Genomic DNA, 23,723 nt, shown 5'->3' on the forward strand with positions numbered 1-23,723 from the left:
TACAGAGAGATATCTCAGTTATCTCTCTACAATGAATATTCATCTATAAATTTGATGATGAAGGTTTTCTTTTGAAATACAAAGCTTGTATCTGTGTATATAGAGATCTTCAATCAATCACAGATCTCACTATAAAAGCTCATACTCTAGCTGTCAGAGATCTCTGAATCTTGTTAGCTTTAACAGCAGCATTTGATCTAGATATGAAATAGCTAGATGAAATCAATGTCTTTATTAATAGTGATATTGATGAGCTAGTATATGTGAAACTATTTAATAAATAATAGAAGTTGAAGAGAATGTAAAATTTGAAGTATATAAAATATATACTAAAACTTCTATAAGTACTATATGAATTATACAGATTATTTCTTCTCTGATTAAATGAACTATCTTCAATATTGAGAACACTAGACTTTATCTCTATATCAGAGAATTGATGTCTCTTCTCTAATGATTGATTAATCATCTTCTTCTATGTGAATAATATCATCATTCTATTATGAAAAGAAGATTTGAAAGAAAGAGATCAACTAATCAAAGATCTTAAAAACATCTACAAGATCTGACAGATGAGAGATTTAAAATGATTTCTCAACATGTGAATAATACATGATCATCTCAACTTGAAGCTCTGACTATGTCAGAATGTCTATATTGATAAGATAGTTAATACATATCATCTTACACATGCCTGCAAGGCATATATCTCACTAACTGATACTCTGTTAGAGTCTTTTAATGAGTCAGTCATATCTATAAAAATTTATCATTATTAACAATGTATCAGCTTCTGTATCTACTCAGTGATGATAACTCACTCTGATATTACATATGCAGTGAGTAAACTAGTTATATTCATGATGAATTCATCAGAACATCACTTATCAGAGATGAATAGAATGATATCTTATCTATATAATACAAAGAATCTTGCTATTCAATATGATGATAACATTGACAGACCTCTACAACTTAATCTCAAACCTGATATTATTAAAGCTGTCAGTGATGTCTCTTTTGTAGATAATTCAGATTATCACTCTACATAAGAATATATCTTCAAACTATTCAGAGAAACTGTTGATTGAAAATTAAATAGATAGATAATTATAACTATATCTATTACAGAAGCTGAGCTTGTTATAATCTTATAAGCTAATAAGAAGTCTATCTGATGAGATAGATTCTTTTAACATATTGAATTTGAATCTGGTTATAAGATCTGTATTCAATGTGATAACTATCAAACTGTTGATATTCTGATGAAGAAAGATCTCTCTATAATTATGAAGCTTTATTATGTTGATATATATGAAAGCTGGCTCTGAGAATGTGTTCAATCTGATGATATTACAGTTGATTGAGTGTCTATGACTCAGATGCTAGTGAATGACCTTACTAAGACTCTGTCATATCAGAAACATACGGAATTCATCAAGATACTAGGCCTAGTTGATATATTAGATATTATCAAGATGTAAGCAGAATGATGATATAAATAATCTATCTTGATATAATCTCTACAGATTCATCTACACTCTTTTTAATTACAGCTTCATTTACACTTTCATTTACATGTTACATTCACTGAAGAGAGTGTGTTAGAAAAAAGAGATTATATACTACTGAATGCTACTAACATTGTATTACTATAATATTTCTCATTATTATCAGCTTACTATAACACTTATCTAATACTCACTTATACTAGCTCTCTTAACTCACACATATATTTTACTATAAATAGCTCTATCTTTTGTATAAAATAGATATATTAGATAGTGTACAGATAATATAACAAGCAGATCTTCATACACATAAGATTTATATGTCTTCAACATATTCATTCGTGACATTCAATCCGACAGTTCTCTACTTATATTCAGTCATTTTAACTACTTTAATTATATTTCAGATAATTTGATGATTAATTGAAGTAAATTATGACATATTTTAATTACTGACTATATATATTATAGTTCTAAGATCTTTATATAAGCTATCTGACATTTAATTACATTTTATGTGAAGCTTCTCTATTAACTCTATAATACTGTTACAGTGTTATTCATCTTTTTTCTATGTAGTTATTCTCTATTAATAGTTGTGAATTACATGGAATTCATCTATACAAATCACATGTAACTGTTCATATTCATGAATATCTCATTACATTCAATCTGAGGGATTAAACAGCATGTTTTTCAAGCTGAATAAGTAAGTGCAAGTGAGTGATTGAGGCTTGTAATAATAATAATAACTGTATTCAATAAGTTATCGGATATATATAATCCCGCAGCTACATTACGTCATCGGTGAGGCCCCCAAAGAAGACAAACAACGCAAACACAGCAAACCCCAGGCAAGCGCATTCTTGAAGCCGCGACATCATCGCAACCAACCGCCGTTTAATCAAGACATCAAAAGACATACTTTCCTGTATCGTATCAACAAACTGACGGGCTTCATCCAACCAATCTCACCGCACTGCATACCCGGTCGCCTTTTAAACTGCGCAGGTAAAAGCACTCGAGCCGTTTCGAGTGCCTAATTTCTAGTGCAACGTCCGTTTTCTAGCCGTTTACGTTGCATCATCCGCTAGGCGACCGACTGGAAGCTGTCTTAAGACAGGAATACTCCGTAAATAAATCCATGTTCGGGATCTGCCATTGACCAATGGAAGAGAGGCAATATCGTGTCTACATACATTCGTTCTTTTTTCTTCAGTTGAGACCAACCTACCTGTTGCATTACGAGACTAGAATGTTCACTTACTTCAATAATTTCTGCAACGTTTCCACTAAGTGATTCACCATGGCTTTGAGAAAGGATTTGCCGAACGATCCAGATGGCCAGGACGACGAGCGCAGTCAGAATGACCTGTCGTATCGAGCCTGGGACCCTATCCCTTCTGCCCAAGTATCTCCGTCGTCACAAGCTACAGCCTCCCAGCCGGAATTCTCCGACTCTGCTGCACCAGGCTTAAATCATGCACCCCCCTCAGGTGTTGTGTGTGATGAAGTGCCCAACCCTTGGACTCAGGAATTAGCATATCGCCCGGCTACTAGAGAATTACCGCTTTCGTCACAACCTAGTGAATTAGATGATCAACGATTGCAAGAAAGCTGGCAGCGTGAAGGATGCGCAGGAATACAGGATTTCTCTCGAGGGGAGCCTGAGAAGGAACAAGATGGTGCTGCCATTTTTGATTCACAGGACAAGCCTTCTACGAGCTCTTCCACCGAAGACGGACGGCATACTACTAGCCCTGGACAGCTTCGTTCAAACAATCCTTTCCTGAAGGCTAGACACAACAGTGGTGGCCTGCTAAAACAATCTATACCTGGCCTAGACCCATTTGAATTTCCGCAATCCAGTAGCTTGGATGGCCATCAAGACGGTAGGTTGTTCCAGTCAGATGCCACGTTACCCCCCCACATTACGATTCTAATCGCTCGTTGTGTTAGTAGGCGAATTGGTTACACATCCGTATAATTCAAACGGACCGGATGGAGAGCTTTCTAAGTCATCTTTTCACATACCCTATGAACACGGCCATTATGACCTTGACACTGAACCTGGTCCGCGCGGAGCAGGAAGTTCCAGCCCGTTCCTAGAAGAAGGGAAGGCGCCGTTAGTTTACGGGCCTCCATCTATATTAATCCAGTCTTCAGACCCATATCATCATTTAGACAAAGTGGATCATATGGACCAAAATTTACAACCACCTAGTTCTAGTCAATCAAATTCTTCCCGGAACCTTATAAGTTTCGAGGAAGAAAACGAACCCAACGGAAATACCACGACGGATGCACCATCTATGAGCAGCGTAATTGATGACCATCCTAAGGACCTGCCAAATGAGACCCCATCCATATCTGATGAATTGGATTCATCCACTTCGATGTCTGTTACTGCTGGAACGTCGCTTGAGCAAGTGAAACCATCTCTGTCGCATCTAAGTGAATCTGGACAGCCGCCCGCCATATTGCAGAAAAAGCTATCTGAAACTTATGACATTCGCCAGGTTAACTGGACAGATGGCACAACTAGTTTGCGTACATCGCCCGTGCTGGTGCAGAATGAAAACGGGCCGTGCCCGCTACTAGCCCTCGTCAATGGGCTTATGCTGCGGAGCAGAGCAGATTCCCCGTCGCCCATTACAAAAGCCCTTCAATCACGAGAGAAAATTTCGTTAGGATTGTTAATGCAAGCGCTGTTCGATGAACTTACTTCGTACTTAGATGGAGCTGACAAGCTTCCGGATATCGAAGCTCTGAGTTCCTTTCTTGTTATGCTACATACAGGGATGAATGTAAATCCACAGTTGGTAATGGTAAGCTTTTTATCCACGTAACTCCTGATGTTTCTGGCTTGAACGCCTAACACATAATAGCAAATTTATATGTCCGATTCGCCTGGAACCTTCCTTGAGACAAACGATACAATCCTCTATAGTAGTTTCAAGTTACCCCTCGTTCACGGCTGGCTTGCAGAGACGTCCTCTGCGGCCTATGCTGCGCTAAACCGTGTAGCTCAAAACCATGAAGATATACAGTTGCTCCACTTTCGAAAAGAGGAGCTGGAAAGCCGCGTTTTCCGTGGACAGCTTCTGACGACTGACGAGGAGAAGTTAATAGAAGATATCGACACAATCCAACACTTCGTTGACGTTGAAAACGCTACTCAGCTAAGCGCCTTTGGTCTCGAGCACCTTCAGAGATGCCTAAAACCCGGATCCATTTCAATTCTCTTCCGAAATGATCATTTCTCTACGCTTTTCAAACATCCGCTTTCGAACCAACTGTTCACTCTTGTAACCGATGCCGGATATGCCAACCATGCAGAAATTGTGTGGGAAAGTCTAGTCGATGTCAACGGAAGTAATGCTACTTTTTTTTCAGGAGATTTTCGGCCTGTTGGAAATTTTTCTCCATCTATAGCTGGACCTCAACATCCTAGCCAAAACGATCTTGCGATCTCAAGCGGGTTAACACATAGAAACAATCCAGATGGGACTACCGGAAGGCAATTAAACAACACAGAACAAACAGACGCAGACTATGCCTTTGCTTTGGCTCTTCAGTTTCAAGACGAGGAAGAACAACGGCGTACAAATCCACGCAATCAAGCGCAAATCCAGACACCACAGTTGCGAACGTCGCAATCTCAGGGGGTTATACATCACTCTAGCAACAGGCCGAACTTTAACCATCGACAGTCAGCGTCGTCCACCGGCCGTCGCGCACCCCAGCAAACGCAAGAAGTTCGATCACTCGTACCGCCACCCAGGACTTCAGTGGCTGACCCTAGCGCTGACGCTCCACCTCCAACGTACGAGCAGGCAGCCAACAGTCCAGTGTACACTCCTCCCTCAGACCACTCCCAGTATGATGGCTCTCAGAACAGCAACACTAGCATAGCTGGACCGAGATCCTCAAGTTATGGACTCAATAATACTGGACCCAATCGTGTCCACGATGGCCACAGACGTGTCCATGCATTGTCCAACCCCTCTCTTCCGCCCCGTCCTCGTGATAGGGATAGAAACAAAGATTGTACGGTTATGTGACAAATAAAGTTTTCTCGGGCACTTGAAATTTCACCTTCCTCCAAACGCACTTTCAAGCGATTCAAACAAATCTCGTCTTCTGTTTCATTTTTCGATTTCACCATTCCTTTTTGCGTTTTGATTCCAGGGACTCGCAGCTTACTGGGTTATGTCAATTGTACCTGTCCGTTACTGTTCAGTTGTGTGTTTTATGTTTTATGTTTTACGATATCATCAAATGTTTCTCTGTTTTTATTCCCCATGTTTTGCTTCTTATACCTCCCTGGTCATTTTGCGGCGTTATATCCTTGCTATCTCTTTCTCTCGAATGACGTTTTGGTCATTGATCCCCAGATTTATCTGCACAGCTCACTAATTGCTGCTTGTATTTAAGCGGGTGGCTATTATGACTTTGTTGCTGAGGATGAAATGTAAATCTTCTTCGAAACCCATTTTTCAACCTGAAGCATTGAGTAATTCACCTGACAAGGAATATTCTACATGTTCAAGATTCTGGAACGGTATGCAGAAATCGCCGGTGGCTGTCCCCGCATAATGAAATGTGAATGACCGGGGTCGATATTGCGCATGCTGTAGGTACATGTACTGTTAAGGAATGAACGGGTACTGCTCGTAAGGGGATGAATATTCTGCAGTTGGCTGTGCTGTTCCGCTGGGAAGTAGTGTTCACTCCTTACACTGAATCACAACTGAGGCTTAGTACTAAAATTGACACACTATCATCGGTCAGCTGGGGGTTATATAATGGAATATATCGAGCCGCCATGTAATATTTTAATTCTAATAATGGACATGAAGGATTGAGTACCAGGGCTCTTTGATGATGACAATGAACAATTCCGCTCTGGTTCATCCGCTCTCGTTCAAAAACAAAGCGTGGGCGTACGCCTGCCTGCCTTATTTACTCATGCTGCCTACAACTGGAGGGCTGGCTTGATCCTGAATATAGTTTAATGGAATCGTTGCGCCAATAAGGAAAAGTCCATGCAATTAACCTTCTGTTGTTCGAGGCTCATACAAATAAATTCAATACTTATGCTAGAAGGTAGAAAACACACAGAAACGACCGAAAACATGATATAATGGGTGTAATAATGCAGGGGAGAAAATGAAAAATGTAAATTGAAGGTAACACGTTTCACGTCCCGCCTCCCCCAGACTGATTTTACAAACAGGGGGGCGGACATGAAAAAGAAAAAGAAATAAGAAATGAGAATGAAATTAGCGAATGAAATGCTTAGGCAACAAAACATGTATGCACAGGAACGGGACCCGCCAGGGATTACAGATGAAATCCATAAAGATAGTGATTGCATGACCATTAAGAGAAAGGACGCATCCGAATTTCTATTTCATTGTCTCGAATCTTGCGAGTAAGCGCGGTGATGGGTCGGTCCAGGGAGTCTAGAATGAAGTTGTTGGTGTTGATGCTGATTCGGGTGCTGGTGCTGGTGCATTGGGTGTAACCCTTGTTGTTGCGGTCCCTGATTGGGGTGGGGAGCAACAATACCAGAAGAATAAGAAGGTCCGCCTGGGGAAGGTTGGTGCAAAGCGGATGGTGGAGTGTAAGGTCTCCCAAGATTTGCGTTCTGATGCGGGTTCGGTGAAGAAATCGAGATATTGCTGGATGTCCGATGAGCCGGTTGTAGGTGTGACGGATTGTGACCGAATGAACTAGTACTATGTTGATTTCCTAGACCAAGAGGGGAGATATGTTGAGGGTGATGTTGCTGTTGCTGTTGGTGGTGTCGGGGCTGGTGCTGGTGCTGCTGCTGTTGAGATTGGCGTAGTGATGATGTGGGGTGATGGTGAGGGGACGTAGGCGGAACAATGTGCTGCATGTGTTGAGACCCGCTGCCACTCTGTCCATTATGCTGGGGGTTGTGTCCAAGCTGATGCCTAGCTGAAGAATGATGCTGACGTTGCGGTGGCTGACTCAAGTGGCTCTGAGTATATGAAGAGTGCTGCTGCGTTTGGGGTAGGGCTGATGCTGAAATGTGGAGTGGGGAAGATGGCTGCTGTTGCTGCTGTGATGTCCGTCGAGAATAAGGTACTGAGGTGTGACGATGCTGTGGGGAAGATGGATGAAAAGGCTGGGCTTGTAATGTCAAGGGAGAATCACGTTTCCCAAGGTTAATATTTGACTGATGTTGAGATTGGCCCTGGAACCCGGCGGGCTGAGATTGCTGTACCGGCTGTGAGGGTTGCGGGTTGTATGACGAACGGTGCTGCTGCTGTGCCTGCTGGTGAAGATTCGACCCCGAGTTTGTGGCCTGTTGTGCGGTGCTCATGTATCCTAGGGATGGGGCTTGCTGAGCTGGTAAACGGGAAAGACCATGGTCGGTTGCTTGAGACTGTTGCTGACCCCTCGGGTCTAGCCTGGCCATCCAATCCTGGGTCGCCGTCCCAGATCCAGTCACAGAGCCAACAGAATAGCTAGAATATTCGGGGTATGAGCGGGAGGGAGTATTTGATAGTTGATTTTGTTGCGGTACTTGTGACTGCTGGGGCAGATAGTGCGACCTTTGATGCTGTAGCTGCCTGCTAGAGTGTACCGACTCTTCGCGAGGGGGAAGTTGCGATTGCTGAGACATTGAATGTGATATGGAGTATAACTGTGGAGTATTTGCCGCTGAGGATTGGTCACTCGCAAACTTCTTTCGAGACGGTGGTTCTTCAGCATCATCATTTAAAATGTTCATGATATTTGACCTTTTAGCAGGAACTTGACGTGGAGGCTCTGGAAAAACTTGTGCCGGGGTCGAGCTTGGACGAGCGGGTTCTTTGGCTGGTGATACCGCAGGTGACTGTTGCTTTATACCTATAAGTTGGCTAGGATGGGGAAGAGCTGATTTCGGTTGCACGGTCGTATCGTCACGTGGAAGAGAAGCTGAATCGAAGTCCTGTTTGGGCATGCGCTGCACAGGAGATGTGGCTGTCGGTGTAGGGAATAGCTTTGCTCGAACGTCTCGAATGTGTCCGTGCTACCGGGGTGATCGGGCTGTTTTGTCTGGGACTGCTGAAGGTACTGGGTTTTGAAAGTATAACGCCGGCTGCGCTAGTGACTGATACCGTAGCACCTCTTGAGCCTCTTGAGGCTGGGGCAGCAAATCGCTACGAGACAAATTTTGGGCATGTAAGGCGGAACCTCCACCATGACTTTGCATGGGGGCCGTATTCGGCTGCTGCTTCTGGCTTTGGGACTCCTGAGACTGCACGGTGAGCACCGGGGGGATAGGCATTAGGTGGCGCCCATCTCGTCGTTCGTCACTGAAATATCCGACTCGAGGGCCTTGCTGATTGCGCTGGGGTTGGTGCGGCTGGGGACGAATGGAACGCGGTTGCAATTCGTCGTTCACGGGTGGTACGGGAACCCCAGAGGCAGCTGTCGCTTGCGCAAGAGGATAAAACCTAGGCTGAGACTGATCCCTATCGGCTTGCGGCCGAGATTGAGTGGCTGGTTGGTGTGCCGCAGCTAGAGGGACTGCCGGGACCTTTGGTTTGGGGGCCAGCGATGCATCTGCTGGCTCCGTAGCTTCAGTGTTTGGTGCGAGGGGGCGTGGAGCGACAGAAGATGGTGTAGCTTCGTATCGCCGTTTAGGAGGGATATTTGGAATTGGTAGCGGACCTGGCGGTTCTCCACTCAACTTCTTCGCCTCAGCCATCTCAGCGTACTCCTCCAACAATGTTTGGCCAGAATCAACACGTCTCTGGAAGTAGTTTTTGACCTAATTGAGGTGTGTAACGAGTTAGCTAGGAAGTTGCGCCGGCTATCATATTTAAGGGATACTCATACCATTGTAGGAGTTTTGGTCCTCATATATTGGGAGATAGCCTCAAAATCTTTCCCGAAGTGCCTGATTAGATCTGGAAATTCTCGTTGCTCCGGTACAGACCAGTAACTAGTGGGCTGGAGAGCACCAGATCTGGGTTCGGCGGGTTTTGCTGGAGCTTCGGGTTCAGCAGCGTCGAAAACATAAACGGTTTCCTTGCTGCGAGCCTTTGTAGATTTTGCTCGGGGAACTACCTCATCGGCAGCGATATCCTTCTGTTCTTTCTTCTCCTTCGCAATCGGCAATTCTGGTACTGCATCTGCTGGCCCTTCTGGTTCAACTTTTGGAGGAGCTGAAGCAATCGGAGTCGCAAGTGAAGATTGCTGTGCCTTTGCTCGCCTGCCACCGCGTCCGCCTCCTCCCCTTCCGCCACGTCTGCTGGGAGGTTTCTCCACTCCCGGCTCAGCGGGATCCTTTCCGTGATTCCCTCTTTTCCCAGAGCTTGGCGTAGGTGTGTTATTCTCTGTCTCTGGACCAGCTTCGCCGAACGTTGGGGCCGCCGCCCGTCGAGGTCGGCCAGTATCAGTGACAGCGGGAGTTTCCACTTCCTCACCTTCGTATTCGGGCCGAACACCAAGATCTGACATGAGGGCGTTTGATTTTGGATTCCTGGTAGCAGGAGCCCTTTTTCCACGTCTTCGAACATATTTTCTGTTCAATTTGGCCTTATACTTGAATTCCTGCTTTGTGAAGTAGTAATGATTGATGCATGCCTGGAAGTCCCGGCCTGGAAGATATTCCGCAATTTTGCCCCACTTTTTGGGATGCTCTAAAAATGCTTCCGTAAAAATCTTTTGTTCCTCGGGGGTGAAATTGTCCGGCGTCGGGTGGAACGCGAAAACTTCATATGCAGCAGAAGGGTCTACGGTGTGGTTCGTATCCTTGAAGATAAAGGCTTGTTTCTCGTGTTCGTCGAACATATCTGGGATAAGCGCTTCTTTAGACGTATCCGGCCTTGCGGGCCCTTCTTTTTCGCGTCGACGTGCTTGCTCTTCCCGCGCAGTAATGGTAGATGCGATCAGCGCATTTTGGAAGTCAAGCTCGCTGTTAAGTTTGTAACCTCTTCGTCCTTCGGCGGTGGTGCTTGGAGTAGTAGCCGTTCCCGTAGCCGACGGCGGGGTGGGTGGACCTGGGGTGGTTGTCTTTTCTTGTCTACTCGTGCGATCTAGTTCCTCCACGGCAATCCTCCAAGGCTTATAATACTTAGCATACTCCCGTCGTAGCTCCTGATGATGGAGAGCTATTTCTTTACGCTGCTTGGCTAGCTCCCCGCGAAGAGCCTCTCTCAACCGGTCATGCGTCTGGATCGTTTCCTGATAAGCCTCTAGGTCAGAAAACGGAGTGGGTGGCCCAGATTGGAGGAAGGGAAGGTTATCGACTGATGGAACTTCGAGAGACGGGGCAGTGTGAGCCTGGGCCACTGGTGACGAGGGCTGCGGGATTTCAATTCCTTGGGCCTCCTTTGCTGACACTGGAATGACAGCTGGAGGTTGGTCCGGCCTTTCGACCTCAATCGCTGCATCTGGCAGGTCCATATAGGTTGGGGCAACCCCCTCGGCTATGATACCCAGCATTTGAATTTGTAACAGTAAGTCAACTATAACGGGATCATGAAGGGTTGGAGGTGGCATTTCGGATGTCAACGCTTGCATTTCCTTTGCAAATCGCTTCTCTCCCTCATTGAAGTCTTCTTCATCCAAGTCGTCTTCCTCGTCTGTTTCTTCACCACTGGATTGTCCAAACATGAGAGGAGTAGCAACTTGGTCCGCTATCGACGAAATTGAGGCACGTGGTGCGTGATCTTCCGAAGACACGGTCGCAGCTGCTCGGACGACATTGTTTTCAGCGTGGCTCGGAGGACGGTCGGTTCGCTCAGCAACTGGTGACGACTTGGAATCTTCCCGATGGGGATAACGCTCAAGTTCGTGAGGTTTATAAGGGTCAGACGCGCCAAAAGACCACCCTCTGTCCTTGTCGTCAAATACGTCACGTTTGATAGGTGATACTGAATTCATGATCGAAGGTCCACGATTTGAATACCCTGGGCGAACCCATTGGTTACTGACTTTAGGGGCGTTCCTTGGCGCATTGGGTCGCTGGAGAGCCCGTGGTCCCGTGGGTACGCTTGCGAAAGAGATTCCGGGAGACGTCTTCGGTCCTGGTGACTTAAATGGGGCGGCTGACGGAACAGGGGGTGAACCAGACCTACGGGATAGTGAAATACTTCTTCCCATTGATTGTGAAGTAGGCGGGGATCCTGATGAGGAGCTAGGTCGGGGGCTAACCCGTACCCCGAGAGGCAATTCCTGAGTCCTCGCATCTGCCTGAAGCGATGATTGAAGTGAATCTCTTGCGCTAGATGCACTCGCGAAACCAGGACCATCGCGCGTAGTAATAGTCGGAGATCTAGATGAGGACGGAAAGTGCCGTGCAGGGCGCAGTGGCACCTCAGCTTTCCCTCGAGTATCCAGACCATGCGGACGGGAGACGCGGGTGTCGTGTGAATGTTCAAACTCCGACCTCTCAGCTCTTGGTCCAGTAGGCGGTAATATCCCAGTTGGTAACGAAGCGGAAACATCCATGTGTTCCTTTTCTGGCTTTGCGGTAGTCGATGCTGCAGTGGAGAGTTCATCAAATGGCCTGGATTTGGTGGACGAGGTAAAGGGAGAATCATCGGACGCTGGTTTGGGACTAATGATAGATCCGAAGGCAGGGACTTCTGGTGGAGATGGGGGAGAAGAGCTTTGTGAGATTGGCCGGTCCTTTGGTGCGTCTAAGCGAATTGTAGGATGTTCCTGTCGATCTGGCTCATGCCGAGAATCGCCCGTACTTTGTGCGGGGACTGCGGATTTCCTATTTGAATCATGGATTTCGGGGATGACAGTCCTTTTGGCACTGAGTATAGATGACGACGATGGCGTGGGCGATGCAGGTGGGATGGTCGCTAATGTTGCAGATGTACTTTTGGATTCGGTCCTAGCTAATAACATATCTTTTTTCCACAAGTCTGAGCGTTCAGAAGGCCGGTCTCTTTCTCTATCCTCTCGTTCCGATCGCCGATCATCTTCACGCCTATCGAACCGATCAGAGCGTTCCAAGTCCCTATCTCTATCGCGGTCACGGTCGCGATCACGTTCACGGTCGCGATCACGTTCACGATCCCTCCATGCATCCCTCGAACGGCTCCGTCGTCGGAACGAGTCGCGATCATCTAGAAAGCCCCGACCCCTACCCCGCTCACGGTCGCCACGACCTCGACCTCGCAGAGACGGGCCACGAAGAGGAGATGCATCCTGGACTCCACTCATGGAACCGACAGGCCCATCTCTGGAGTTGCGACGCATTCTTGGCGCATCGGAATCCCGAGGGCCAGGTTCTCTAGAATCGCGAAAGTCCCGTAGTGGAGGTGACCTCGATCTTCCACGGCCAAAAGGAACGCGGGCATCTCTAAAATCAAAACCGCGGTCTCTCCGGGACCAGTCTCTGTCGTTATCCCGTCTGAATGGAGGGAGACCATCTCGCAGATCCCGGGGATCATGATCCCTCTCACGATCTCGAAATTCGCCTCGTGCTAGGAAGCCCCTTCCTCTAGGACCGGAAGGGCCAAAGGGCGCACCCCTTGGCGGATCTATTAGAGCTTTTGGACCACGAGGGGGTTCCCTTCCCAGAGGTGTTGAATTGACATCGTCAGAAACACGAGGGCCAGAAGGGATATGCGAGGAGCCGTGAGGAGCGGAGGGACGGCGGTCGTTATACCGATGTGGTGATCGCTCTCGGGGCGGAAAGCGAGACGCCATGAAAGAAGTTGCCCATTCAACAAAGACCGCTCAAAAGAAACACGAAGTAAAGGGTGTTAGAGCGTAGCTGTCGCGTTGAATGGAGAGTTGTATGATTGCAAAGTGTCAGATCAAGCGTCGTTAAAACGTAGTCGCTCGTCGACGCTTTGGGAAATCCCGAGTAAGAAGCCCACGTGATCTTTAAAATAGCCAAGTCCGAAACCTTGGAAATCTACGGTGATAGCAAACCTTTCCCCTTTAAGACTAGTGGTGTAACTACTGGAGGTAGCATTGAACCTTTGTTCAACCCGTACGCTGTACGGAGTACACAGTAAACAATGAGATATTGGAAAATGGAACAACCAGCGCTGATGGTGAGATATAATGACAACAGATGAGAGAAAAAGAGAGATCCAAAGGTACGAGGCTAGTGAGGGCGATGGCACTTCACGCTGTATTCCGAGAGAGTGTTGGTTTTGCGAATGTGAGGAAAAACAGACGGACAAACACTTGATCGACAGCCAAGCAAGAGAAACCAATAGACTAGTTTGAGGAGCAGAGTTCTGGTTCCATGATTCAAAAGCTCGATGGTAACGAAGTAAGCATAATCCCACTACGAGAGGAGTTATGGGAGGAAGAAGGGGGAAGGGGGAAAATGGAAGAGGTTGATGATGGGGGAAAAATTGAGGCCTTGAAACGGCAATCGGGAAGACCGGCAGGCAAGAGACAGCAGGGGATGGGTCGGAGTGGCTCTCTTAGTAAAGCAGGGAGTTCGTTCTCTATCATTATTCATCCCCATGTCATACCGCAGGCTGCGCAACCTGGGGTCACATGAGGCCTGAACATTTCCTCTCAAGCGCTTCGAATGGATCTATGGAGGGATGCAGCATGCTAGGATATCAAGAAGAATCAACCAGTCACAGGCGTTGATGGGGAGTATTCAACAGGCACTGGCCCAAGTTTGAAGGAAATTAGGCAGTGGACCACGCATAATAACCTGGCGGCTATGGATTACGTTAAAACGATTGACCTTACATGTATTCCAACACTCGTCGGACAAACCAAAACGATACCGCGCAAACAAGGTGTCAAGTATCGATTGTGCACAACCCACCGGCCCAGGCTCGAGTGGGTCGGGTTAGTGCGCCTGTTGTCAGGCGTCTATTGGCTGGAGAATTAAAGACGGGCAGGGATCGCTGGGCCTGGCCAATGGGCCATTGGAGCTGCAACTAGACCGCTTTTGGGTTCGGAACAACTTGAGCTCCGATTCAAAAAAGTGCGGTCTCGTATTTCGGTTCCTCAATCTTTGAATTATTTCTATACATTTTCCTCCCTTTCTTTTCCTTTGTGTTCGCTAATTGCCAGGGGCTGTATGGAAGCTAGCGTCCGGAAAATTGGTGGCATGTTTTGTTCCGAGATTGTCGATAATCTGCCACTTTTCAATGCAGAAGGGTCCGCAAGCCAAAAAAAAAGCTGCTGGTATAGCAATTTTTCCCAGCCAATTGCAACAACCGATCCATTGGCAACTTTTCTCAGCGCCCATACAGAACATTGTACTCTGTGTAGTTCAACGCAGATACCATGACTTCGCAAGCTGCAGGACTTCCCCCCTCGGTCACAGATGCGGTGTTCGTCGCCTCCCAGCCCGTTCCTGAGGGTTCAAAACCGGTTGGGGGCATTGATTTCAACAAGCATGCCGGAAGGGATATTACTGTTGCGGAGTTGGTGGATGGCATGGCTTCCATGGGCTTCCAGGCCAGTGCGGTGGGCGACGCTGCGCAGATCATTAATGAGATGGTATGTACGTGCACACTGCATTCCGCCCCTCCTCACTACCCCTCCGAGGCCTCTCCCAACAAACTTCAAACGTCAATCTTCCAGCGCAACGCCGAGCCAGCCACTGCGGGACATGCCTATTTGTCTAACAGGGTGTTGGTTATCCCTATTTTAGAGAGCCTGGCGCGATCCGGAAACGGGCGAAAGGACCACTGTATTCCTAGGGTACACATCCAATCTTATATCATCTGGTCTACGGGAAACACTGCGTTACCTCGTCCAGCACAAACATGTCTCGGCCATTGTCACTACCGCGGGCGGAATAGAGGAAGATTTTATTAAATGTCTCGCTCCCACTTATCTCGGCTCCTTCGCGACTCCCGGTCCGTCGCTACGGGCCAAAGGCCTGAACCGCATCGGTAACCTGATCGTGCCGAACAGCAACTACTGTGTTTTCGAAGACTGGGTCGTGCCGATTCTCGATAAAATGTTGGAAGAACAGGAGGCGTCACGGGCGTCGACACCAGATGCCCCGCTCCACTGGACCCCGAGCAAGATCATCCACCGGCTCGGGAAGGAAATCAATAATGAAGATTCGGTCTACTACTGGGCGTACAAGAATGACATTCCCGTCTTCTGCCCTGCACTGACCGATGGCAGCCTGGGGGACATGATGTATTTTCACACGTTCAAGTCCTCGCCGCTGCAGCTCCGTGTCGACATCGTGGAAGACGTGCGGAAGATCAACACGATCGCTGTACGGGCCAAACGGGCTGGGATGATTATTCTAGGTGGCGGCCTGGTAAAGCACCATATTGCCAATGCCTGCTTGATGCGCAACGGGGCGGAGAGCGCGGTGTATATCAACACGGCGCAGGAGTTTGATGGGAGCGACGCTGGCGCACGACCGGACGAAGCTGTGTCGTGGGGGAAGATCAAACCGGATGCAAAGAGTGTGAAGGTAGTTATTCATTCATTTTTATTCCTTTTTATTCCTACTTTGTTCCTTTGTTCTTCCCCTTTTTTTCCCTTGCCGTAGGGCCGAACCCCGGCCTCAACGAAAGATCACCGAAACAATTCTAAAACTTACTTGCTGTAGTTTTCTGAGCTGACCATTCAATTTTCGATGGTAATAGGTCTACGCCGAAGCGACAGTGGCATTCCCCCTTATTGTTGCGGCGACATTTGCAAGAGCTTAGGAGCAACCTGGGAATTAGAAGGGTGTTTGGTTGCAAAAGTAATTTGTTTCACCCGACACATCGCCCCTTCAAGTACCTTCATGGCTTAAATAAATATATATATATGTAGAACCGCTGTTGGTACATAGCACCCACCGAGCAGGAAATGACCTCTATGTTCAATGACGTTTTCAACGCTGGCAGAAGATGTGTTCAGATCGTTAAGTTGTGTATGTAGTTATGTATTTGATATCGATTGTTACTCTGATGCCTAGCTAGACCCTCCTTCAAATTCTTTTCCATTTGAATTAGACAACCAAGGATCTATCACAATCAGAAGCAAGGAAGCCAAACGATCGGAGAAGAAACCATGGCAAAAACTAAAATAAAAAATAACAATAAAAATAAATAAAATAAATAAAATAACATAAAATAAAAAAATAAAGGGCCAATGAGAAGCCACATATGTTGCGTCCTACGTGTTTCACGAAATGCGGACACGGGAGAAGATAAGCCTTCCTTGGAAGTCTCATGCAAGGAATGAATAATGCCAAGGATTTCAAAGGGCTGCGCGCTAGGGCTTTTAGAGACACTTACATATATTATTAATTAATTCTTGGTTAATGCATCCAAGAGGAAGGAAATCTTCGCATTGCATGGGTCTTGTTGGGGGAAGCGGCAGGCTAGGGGATCGCAAAGCGAGAGAGCTTTCAGCCTTGAAGGCGGTGTTGTCCTTTTGTTGTTTTTTGATGTTGATGTTTGTTGAATGAAGCCTGGGGTTTTGGGCGGTGTGACTCACGCAGGCTCCACCCGCGCAAGCAAAGCAGTGACAGACTCATCCGTACTGGCTGGCAGTCAGGGTTTGCGCCAACTCTGGTTTTATTATTATTTATTTTTTCCTCGTGAGCGAACAAGCGAAACATCTTCAGCGCACGAGCTACAATAAAACAAGAATAATATATAAGCCAGATGCTCTGGCGGGAAGCACAGTACGGAGTAACTCCATCGCAGAGGAGACAAACCTCTCAGCACAGGCAACAGCCAGCGAATGGTCCCAAAACAGTCCCTGTTGCTTGCTTGTGCTCCACTCTCCTCCAGGCTAAGTCTCCTAGCCAACTACTTAGCTAGGCCCCTAGGGAGATACATATGTACGCTGTCTATCTGTCCTCCCCACTCCCCGGCCCCAAGCTGGACCCTCCCATGGGTGGAGACCGAGGAATCTGGAGAAAAAGTAGCATATTCGGTAGTAATCAGTTATATATGTCATAATATGAAATAATAAGTACAGAACTTCGTACTATATGTTATTATTGAAAGCAGACATGGAGCAGAGTCTACTTACATGGGCGTGATGGATAATATAAGGCTGCAACAGCAGTTTGTTTCCAAGGAGTTTGCTGTCAACTTGTGTCAAAGCAAGCAAAACCTCAACTCTATCTCTGGCTCGAGCCCGTTGGTTGGTTTGCCACTGCCAGTCGGTGGGGTTAGTTAGTGTTAATATCCATGGCATGGGCCGGGGTGTAGTTACTTTAGCTCGTTGGAGGATTGTGGGTGATCCCTGATGACAAGTGATGAGCTTGGTTGACTTGCTGTGGCTTCTGCCTGTGCGAATAATAGTTAATACTTATACATACCAAGCTCACTTAGATGATTGGTGGATGATTGGTGACTGGCTGAACGAACTCAGCTCAGACAGAAGCTTTTGAACGTCCAACGAGGCTCAACTTTGCTCAAGGCAGCCGTGCCCTTTGAGGTTGAATAAATATATAGTTACACACCAGCACAGCGTCACTCGTCGTTTTTATATGGTCTTTAGTGGCAGGAGTTCCAAAAGAGAGATATTGAACACCAGACTTCCAGAGACGAAGAAGAAGAAGAAGAAGAAGAAGTACATGTACTTAAACTCATAGCTTTTCTTGCTCGTTCTTCGAAAAGTGAGGCTTGCAGAGTTGCTGTCCTCCGGCCAATCACGCGCGGGTTGGCCAAATCTCGGTGTGGTCTCGTCTTCTGGTCTTCTCGTCTCTGCTTCAGCTTGCGGCTTCAACTTCAACCTCTTCTCACCCCGACATCTCTTCATCTTTTCATCTCTTCTTCTATCCCCCTCGCCCCATTCACCACCATCCACACTGCTCCTCTTACTCCTCCTTGTCCCCCCAGCCTGTTCGTTTCCTGTTGGCTTGAATCTGTCTCTCACTGCTGCTGCTGCTGCTGCTGCCGCCGCCCTAGCTTGGGCTTGGCCTCTTATCTTCCCTCCCTCAGAACCGTTGGCGATTTCTCTTGCCCGTGAACTTATATTATTTTGATTCGCTTGTTCATCGTTTTTGAGTCAGAGAGCTCCAACTAGGTGCTCACCTCATTTTTAGCCTCCCGTGTTGGTTGTTGTTAGTCATTATATCCGCTCTCAGTTGGCTTCCTGTTGTCTGATGCATATTGAAATACCCCGTAAACCCATCGCCAAAGCTAACTTGCTGAGCCGCACATCTTGATCTCTTTTGCACCCATCACAGTTTTTATTATTGATCTCTTCTTCTTTACTTCCAAATATCCCTTCTCTGGCAGCAGAAACCGCAGCCTGCCAAGTGATCGAACCCGTCAAGCTATGGATGTTGCCCCAGCGCTTCCCCACACTTCGCCCTCGCTCGAACCCTCCCAACAGTCTCGTTCTCCTTTTTCCTCGCAAGCCGTCATGCCTCCGTCTTCTCCTTTCCAATTCGCAACCACTACAGCCCCTCAGAGCACATCCGCCCCAGATCGACCGGCACAATCCCAAAATGTCGACCATTCCGCACACAATTTTTATCCCCCAACCGCTGCCTCCAGTCCTTCTCCCGATTCAGATCTTCAGTCAACTCCGCAGCAACCTTCGCAAGGGGACTCTATGGATACTACCTTAGACATTCCACAACCACAACCACAGCCACAAGCACAACTACAACCAGATGAGAGCTTCTCGAGCACTGTTCTCTCGGAGTCAACTGCTGAGCCTGAAGCAATTACCTCGGTCCCTGAAGTCATGGAAACTGAGCCAGCCCCAACCCCCGAAGTTGTCAATGATGCTGCTCTGCCAATTGTTAACTCATCTTCAACCGATGCTGAGCCTCCTACAACCACGGCTACTGAAGAAATCGTGCCCGCATCGAATGTGACGGGTGCGTTAGACAACGAGAATGACCCCCACGTAGAACCTTCATCGGAACAGCCCTCATCAGACCAGCCCTCGCCTCAAGATTCTGCTGATAGCCCGCCCGAACAGAATAACTCACAGGATGACCTCCAGAGCATTCCCCCAGACTCACCCAGCAGTGAGGAAGAACATGCTTACTGGGCTGATATAGAGCAGGACACTTCGTTCCCCGATGAAGGGGAAATCAAGGAAATTGAGTCTGGCGACGATCACAGTGCCTTGGATTGTAAGTATCTAACACCTTCGCTACCCTTCCAAGATACCTTGGGACCAAAAGAACCAGTCTACGAGACACACTGTAGCTTGCTAACTTGTTCAATGTAATCTGCTATCCAGATGATTATTGGGAAAAGACCTTCTATAGTGAACTTGATGACCCCGAGTATACACCCGCAGAGAAAGCCCGCCTCACCTGGAAATTCAAAGGCGTACGAGGCACGAAGGAAAAACCAAACCGTGCTACTATAATGAGATCACCAGCCGCCTTCATTGGTGGCCTTTACTGGAGAATAAAATTTTTCCCTAGAGGTAATAACGTAGAGTCTCTGAGCATATACGTTGAGTCTTCCCCCACCCCCCCTGAACAGGACAAAGATATCCCCGAGACCGAATTCAAAGTTTTCAAAGGTCCCCCAAATGCCGTACTGAGTGATTTGGTGCCGGAGGTTGATATAACTCTCCCAGCTACGGCTGACTCCTGTAGGGAGGCTCCAACAGCTCCAGCCTCCGCTTCTCAGGACGACGAGAAACAAGAACCTCCCGCTGCAGGTAATACCCAACATATACCTATAGAGGAGCCAACGAGTGAGCAGTCGAGAGAACTTCCACCATCTGAAGCATCCCAGGATTGGAGGGTATCGGCTCAAATAGGCGTCATCGTATACAATCCCAATGAACCTCGAACCGCTTACATGCAGTCCTCGTGTCACCAGTTTAACATAAATAACGTGGATTGGGGCTGGACAACTTTCCATGGCCCTTGGAACAAGATCCATGTACGACAACGGGGCCAGAGGCAAGCTCTGCTTCAAAACGACACTCTCGCCTTCGATGCCTACATTCGAATTATCGACGATCCAACCCAGTCACTGTGGTGGCATTCAAGCGAATGTGAGCCTATCTGGGATAGTTTGAGCCTGACTGGTTATCGGCCCATGGGTGCCTCTAACGTGGAATATAGCTTTGAGGCTGCTGGTTTGGTATCGTGGCTTCTCCTCGCACCTTTCCGGGAAATTATTCAGAGCGTGGACGTCCTGGAACATATCACCACACCAGGTGTTAGACCTAGACCATTGTGCGAGGCCTTGCAGAAGCTATTATGGGTTTTGCGGACACCACATCTACCGCAACTTTCAGTTGATACCGACTCGGTCACTAAAACGCTTCGAAATTTGGAGGAATTCTCAGGGGACGTGATGGAGTTTTGGGAGAGGTTTCGACGCTCACTTGAATTAGAACTGGAAGGGACTGATGCCTTTCAGAAGATGGCAAAAATATTTGACGGTGAGGCAACTGACGAGCAGCCTGACACCGTCAACTGTTTCCGCGGAGACTTCAACTCGAGAATTAAAATTTCGGCGGAAACTTCAAACAACGTGGAATCTGCCGTGAAACAGTATCTCAGCGACAAACCCGGAAAGTGGTCACTGCCTACTGTTCTCCATGTTGAGCTCTCTCGCCAGAAATTCGACAAGGCCAGCCGCCAATGGAAGTTTCTTTCGCGACGAGTTCGGTTAGATGAAGAACTCGATCTGTCGGATCTTGTTGTTGAGCCTCAATCTGGAAAATACAGCCTTTACGGGTTTGTGGTCTATAAGGGCGAGCGGACTTCTGCGCACTACTACAGTATCCTCCGTCCTGGTGGACCGGGATCGCGCTGGCTTGCGTTTGAAAATGAAGGCGACAGCAAGATCGAGTGTCTGACCACCAAGGCGGCGATTGACGCTCATGAAGGCATCTCACCCCACGACGAAATCGACGATCACAGGTCCAGACATGATGTTGCCGTTGTTGTCATGTATGTTCGAAATGACGTCCTGCCCCAGTTCCTGACTGGAAAAATCGAACCGTGGGATATTCCTGAGACAAGACAGTATTTTTTTGAATCTGGACATTTGCCATTCACTTCGTCGCCCTCGGTTGCCGTTGAGGTATATTCCCTCGGTGACCTCTCTCTGGTGGGCAATAACTTATTTGACATTTATGACTTGATGGATACTTCTAGATCCGTTGGTCGATTTCTACATTTTACCCTGCCAGCAAGGACAACAATTGCAGAGTTAAGAGACAAGCTAGCGCTGTGGCAGTCGAATGAGGATACAGAGGTGAAACCGCAAGATATCCGCCTGTGGCGGATTGGCCGTCCAAAATCGTGTTTCGCCCCCACCTCGCAGCTCACAGCTATTCAAGATCTCTCTCAATCCTTGGTGTGTTCTGAGATGGACGTTTTGCGCCTGTGGATGCACGTCCTGACTAAAGGTAAGCTGCGTATAGTTGTCACGTATAACGACCTGAGTGCGTTGAGGCGTTTCTCCATAACCAATTCTAACCGATTATTCTCAGATGGTGCAAAATTATTTGCTGTACCCAATCCACTAGCCCCTGCCGGCGCATTTGAAAATGAACAGGTCGCTGAGGAAATTGCAGAACCCGTGGATGAGTCGAGTAACCCTGTAGATGAATCTCCACTGGAAGGTCAGGATCCCCAGGAAGCCCAGGATGTCGACATTGCTGATTCAAACACCTCTACCGATCTGCTGCAAATGGAGGAAGGTAGTGATGCTACTATGATACCTTCTAGCCAGTCATCCGAAGGCGTACGAGTAGCCGATGAGACGGAGACACCGGGGCCCGAAACCTTGCTGCCCTCTGATAACAACAACTCATCCGATGGCACCCATCAGGATCTCAACAACCCCAGAGGCGAAGATGTTCAAATGACTGACGCAGAGCCCGACGCTAATACCTCGCAGCACCTGCAAACAGAGCCGATTGATGCAGAGGCAAATTCAGAGGACGTAAATATCTTCCAGGAAATTGCGATGGGAGCTGCCAACGAAGCATCCACCGTAACTGACCCAACTGCAGATCCGGTGGCGCAGGCGACCACACCAGAACGGTCGGGCGAATTTCAGGCCGGCGACGAAACTGGCTCAGCCGAACTTGCAAGTACTAATACCGAACATGTTTCTACGCCCGCTCCTTCTCGAGAAGACTCGGTCATGCAAGATGCTGCCCCTGGAAATCCATCGGACGTTTCAACCAACGAGAGCTCAGCCGCAGTTCCGATGACAGGGAACCCAGAGAACGACATCAATGAAATTGCTCCACTGCCACTGGAGAATCTAATTCATCCTCCTGTCCGGCTGACTGCCCAAGTATATTATTTTGTCCAGATATTTGACTTGGAGAAACAAGAATTCCGCTTTGCCGGCGTTTTCTTTGGTAAAAGAAGTAATTCCATTAAAGCTTCAGTTCGTGCCGCTCTTGGATGGCCGGATGATAAATCCTTCAACCTTTGGCATCGTGCTGATTGCATATCGATCTCGTCCATCTCCAGCAAGGAGAGATTTAACACAGTTTTAGCTACCGATCAAGATGGTGAATGTTTCATTGTTGAGGAGGTGTTACCAAAGTCACAGTATGTAATGTCCGACTGTTCATCTTTTAACATGTATTTCTTTCTTTTCTTGTCTTTTTTTTTTCTTTTTTTCTTTTTTTCTTTTTTTTTTTTCTTTTTCCTTTTTTCTTTTTTTTTTCTTTTTTCTTTTCTTTTCTTTTTCTTTGGCATTGCTAATGTTGCAAACTGTGACAGATGCACGAAAATTTCAGAAAGTGGTTCCTTCACCAGTCCCAGTTTGCTAGCTCAGTATCTTCGGGCTTTATCTCGGCGGCATCCAACGCAGTCTTTCACTGGCACGAAAACCATTGATGCTGTTTTTAATGGTGAGTATTATTCCGGGGAATTCAGTAAGGGATACTATCATGGCAAAGGTACTCACATATCAAACTTGGGTGCGACCTATACTGGCGATTTCGTCCTGGGACAACGCCATGGAAAAGGTGTCCTGGAGTCCCAATCCGGCGATACGTACGACGGGGATTGGTTCGAAGATCAGCAAAATGGGCAGGGAACGTTCATAGAACGCAGGACTGGGAACAAGTACGTTGGTGGCTTCCGCGCTGGCAAGCGCCATGGGAAGGGCATCAGTTACTGGGAAGTTGCCGCTGAAGAAATGGGCCTCTGCCAAATTTGCTACAGCGAGGATCAAGATGCACTATTTTACAGCTGTGGCCATGTCTGCGCATGTGTCAGTTGTGCCAAACGGGTTGACAAATGCCCCATATGCCGGAAGAAGGTCGCCAATATCGTGAAGATTTACCGCACTTAAATACGGCCTG

The 23,723-nt window shown here is 47.4% G+C and overlaps 6 protein-coding genes across 7 annotated transcripts; 4 read left to right on the plus strand and 2 right to left on the minus strand.

Moving 5' to 3' along the window:
* The first annotated feature begins 2,384 nt into the window (after positions 1–2,384).
* BDCG_01356 lies at positions 2,385–6,845 on the plus strand. Of its 2 annotated transcripts, none has more exons than XM_045416858.1 (3): positions 2,385–3,403; positions 3,474–4,339; positions 4,400–6,845. In XM_045416858.1, the coding sequence occupies exons 1-3, from the start codon at positions 2,818–2,820 to the stop codon at positions 5,573–5,575; spliced, it is 2,628 nt and encodes an 875-aa protein (XP_045272493.1). In that variant the 5' UTR covers positions 2,385–2,817; the 3' UTR covers positions 5,576–6,845. The 2 variants fall into 2 exon arrangements, with proteins under 2 accessions (XP_045272493.1, XP_045279549.1); XM_045416857.1 differs by having other exon boundaries at positions 2,405–3,403; positions 3,471–4,339; positions 4,400–6,540.
* Positions 6,846–6,927: 82 nt separating this feature from the next.
* Positions 6,928–8,490, minus strand: BDCG_16334 (uncharacterized protein; the record flags this gene model as incomplete). The annotated part of the gene is made up of 1 exon (XM_045425584.1): positions 6,928–8,490. The coding sequence occupies one exon, from the start codon at positions 8,488–8,490 to the stop codon at positions 6,928–6,930; it is 1,563 nt and encodes a 520-aa protein (XP_045279550.1).
* Positions 8,491–8,559: 69 nt separating this feature from the next.
* On the minus strand, positions 8,560–13,205 carry BDCG_16335 (uncharacterized protein; the record flags this gene model as incomplete). Its single annotated transcript, XM_045425585.1, has 2 exons — positions 8,560–9,303; positions 9,372–13,205. The coding sequence occupies 2 exons, from the start codon at positions 13,203–13,205 to the stop codon at positions 8,560–8,562; spliced, it is 4,578 nt and encodes a 1,525-aa protein (XP_045279551.1).
* Positions 13,206–13,839: 634 nt separating this feature from the next.
* BDCG_01358 (uncharacterized protein) lies at positions 13,840–14,400 on the plus strand (the record flags this gene model as incomplete). The annotated part of the gene is made up of 2 exons (XM_045416859.1): positions 13,840–13,954; positions 14,102–14,400. 2 exons carry the CDS (start codon positions 13,840–13,842, stop codon positions 14,362–14,364), a joined length of 378 nt encoding a protein of 125 aa, XP_045272494.1. The 3' UTR covers positions 14,365–14,400.
* A 98-nt stretch (positions 14,401–14,498) lies between these two features.
* BDCG_01359 (deoxyhypusine synthase) lies at positions 14,499–16,635 on the plus strand. Its single transcript, XM_045416860.1, has 3 exons — positions 14,499–14,981; positions 15,136–15,921; positions 16,097–16,635. The coding sequence occupies exons 1-3, from the start codon at positions 14,766–14,768 to the stop codon at positions 16,157–16,159; spliced, it is 1,065 nt and encodes a 354-aa protein (XP_045272495.1). The 5' UTR covers positions 14,499–14,765; the 3' UTR covers positions 16,160–16,635.
* A 2,102-nt stretch (positions 16,636–18,737) lies between these two features.
* Positions 18,738–23,713, plus strand: BDCG_01361 (ubiquitin thiolesterase; the record flags this gene model as incomplete). Its single annotated transcript, XM_045416861.1, has 4 exons — positions 18,738–19,548; positions 19,659–21,800; positions 21,885–22,962; positions 23,137–23,713. The coding sequence occupies 4 exons, from the start codon at positions 18,738–18,740 to the stop codon at positions 23,711–23,713; spliced, it is 4,608 nt and encodes a 1,535-aa protein (XP_045272496.1).
* Between the last annotated feature and the right edge of the window lie 10 nt (positions 23,714–23,723).

The sequence above is a fragment of the Blastomyces dermatitidis genome, assembly GCF_000003525.1.
Source record: "Blastomyces dermatitidis ER-3 genomic scaffold supercont1.1, whole genome shotgun sequence".
Classification (NCBI taxonomy): Eukaryota; Fungi; Ascomycota; class Eurotiomycetes; order Onygenales; family Ajellomycetaceae; genus Blastomyces; species Blastomyces dermatitidis.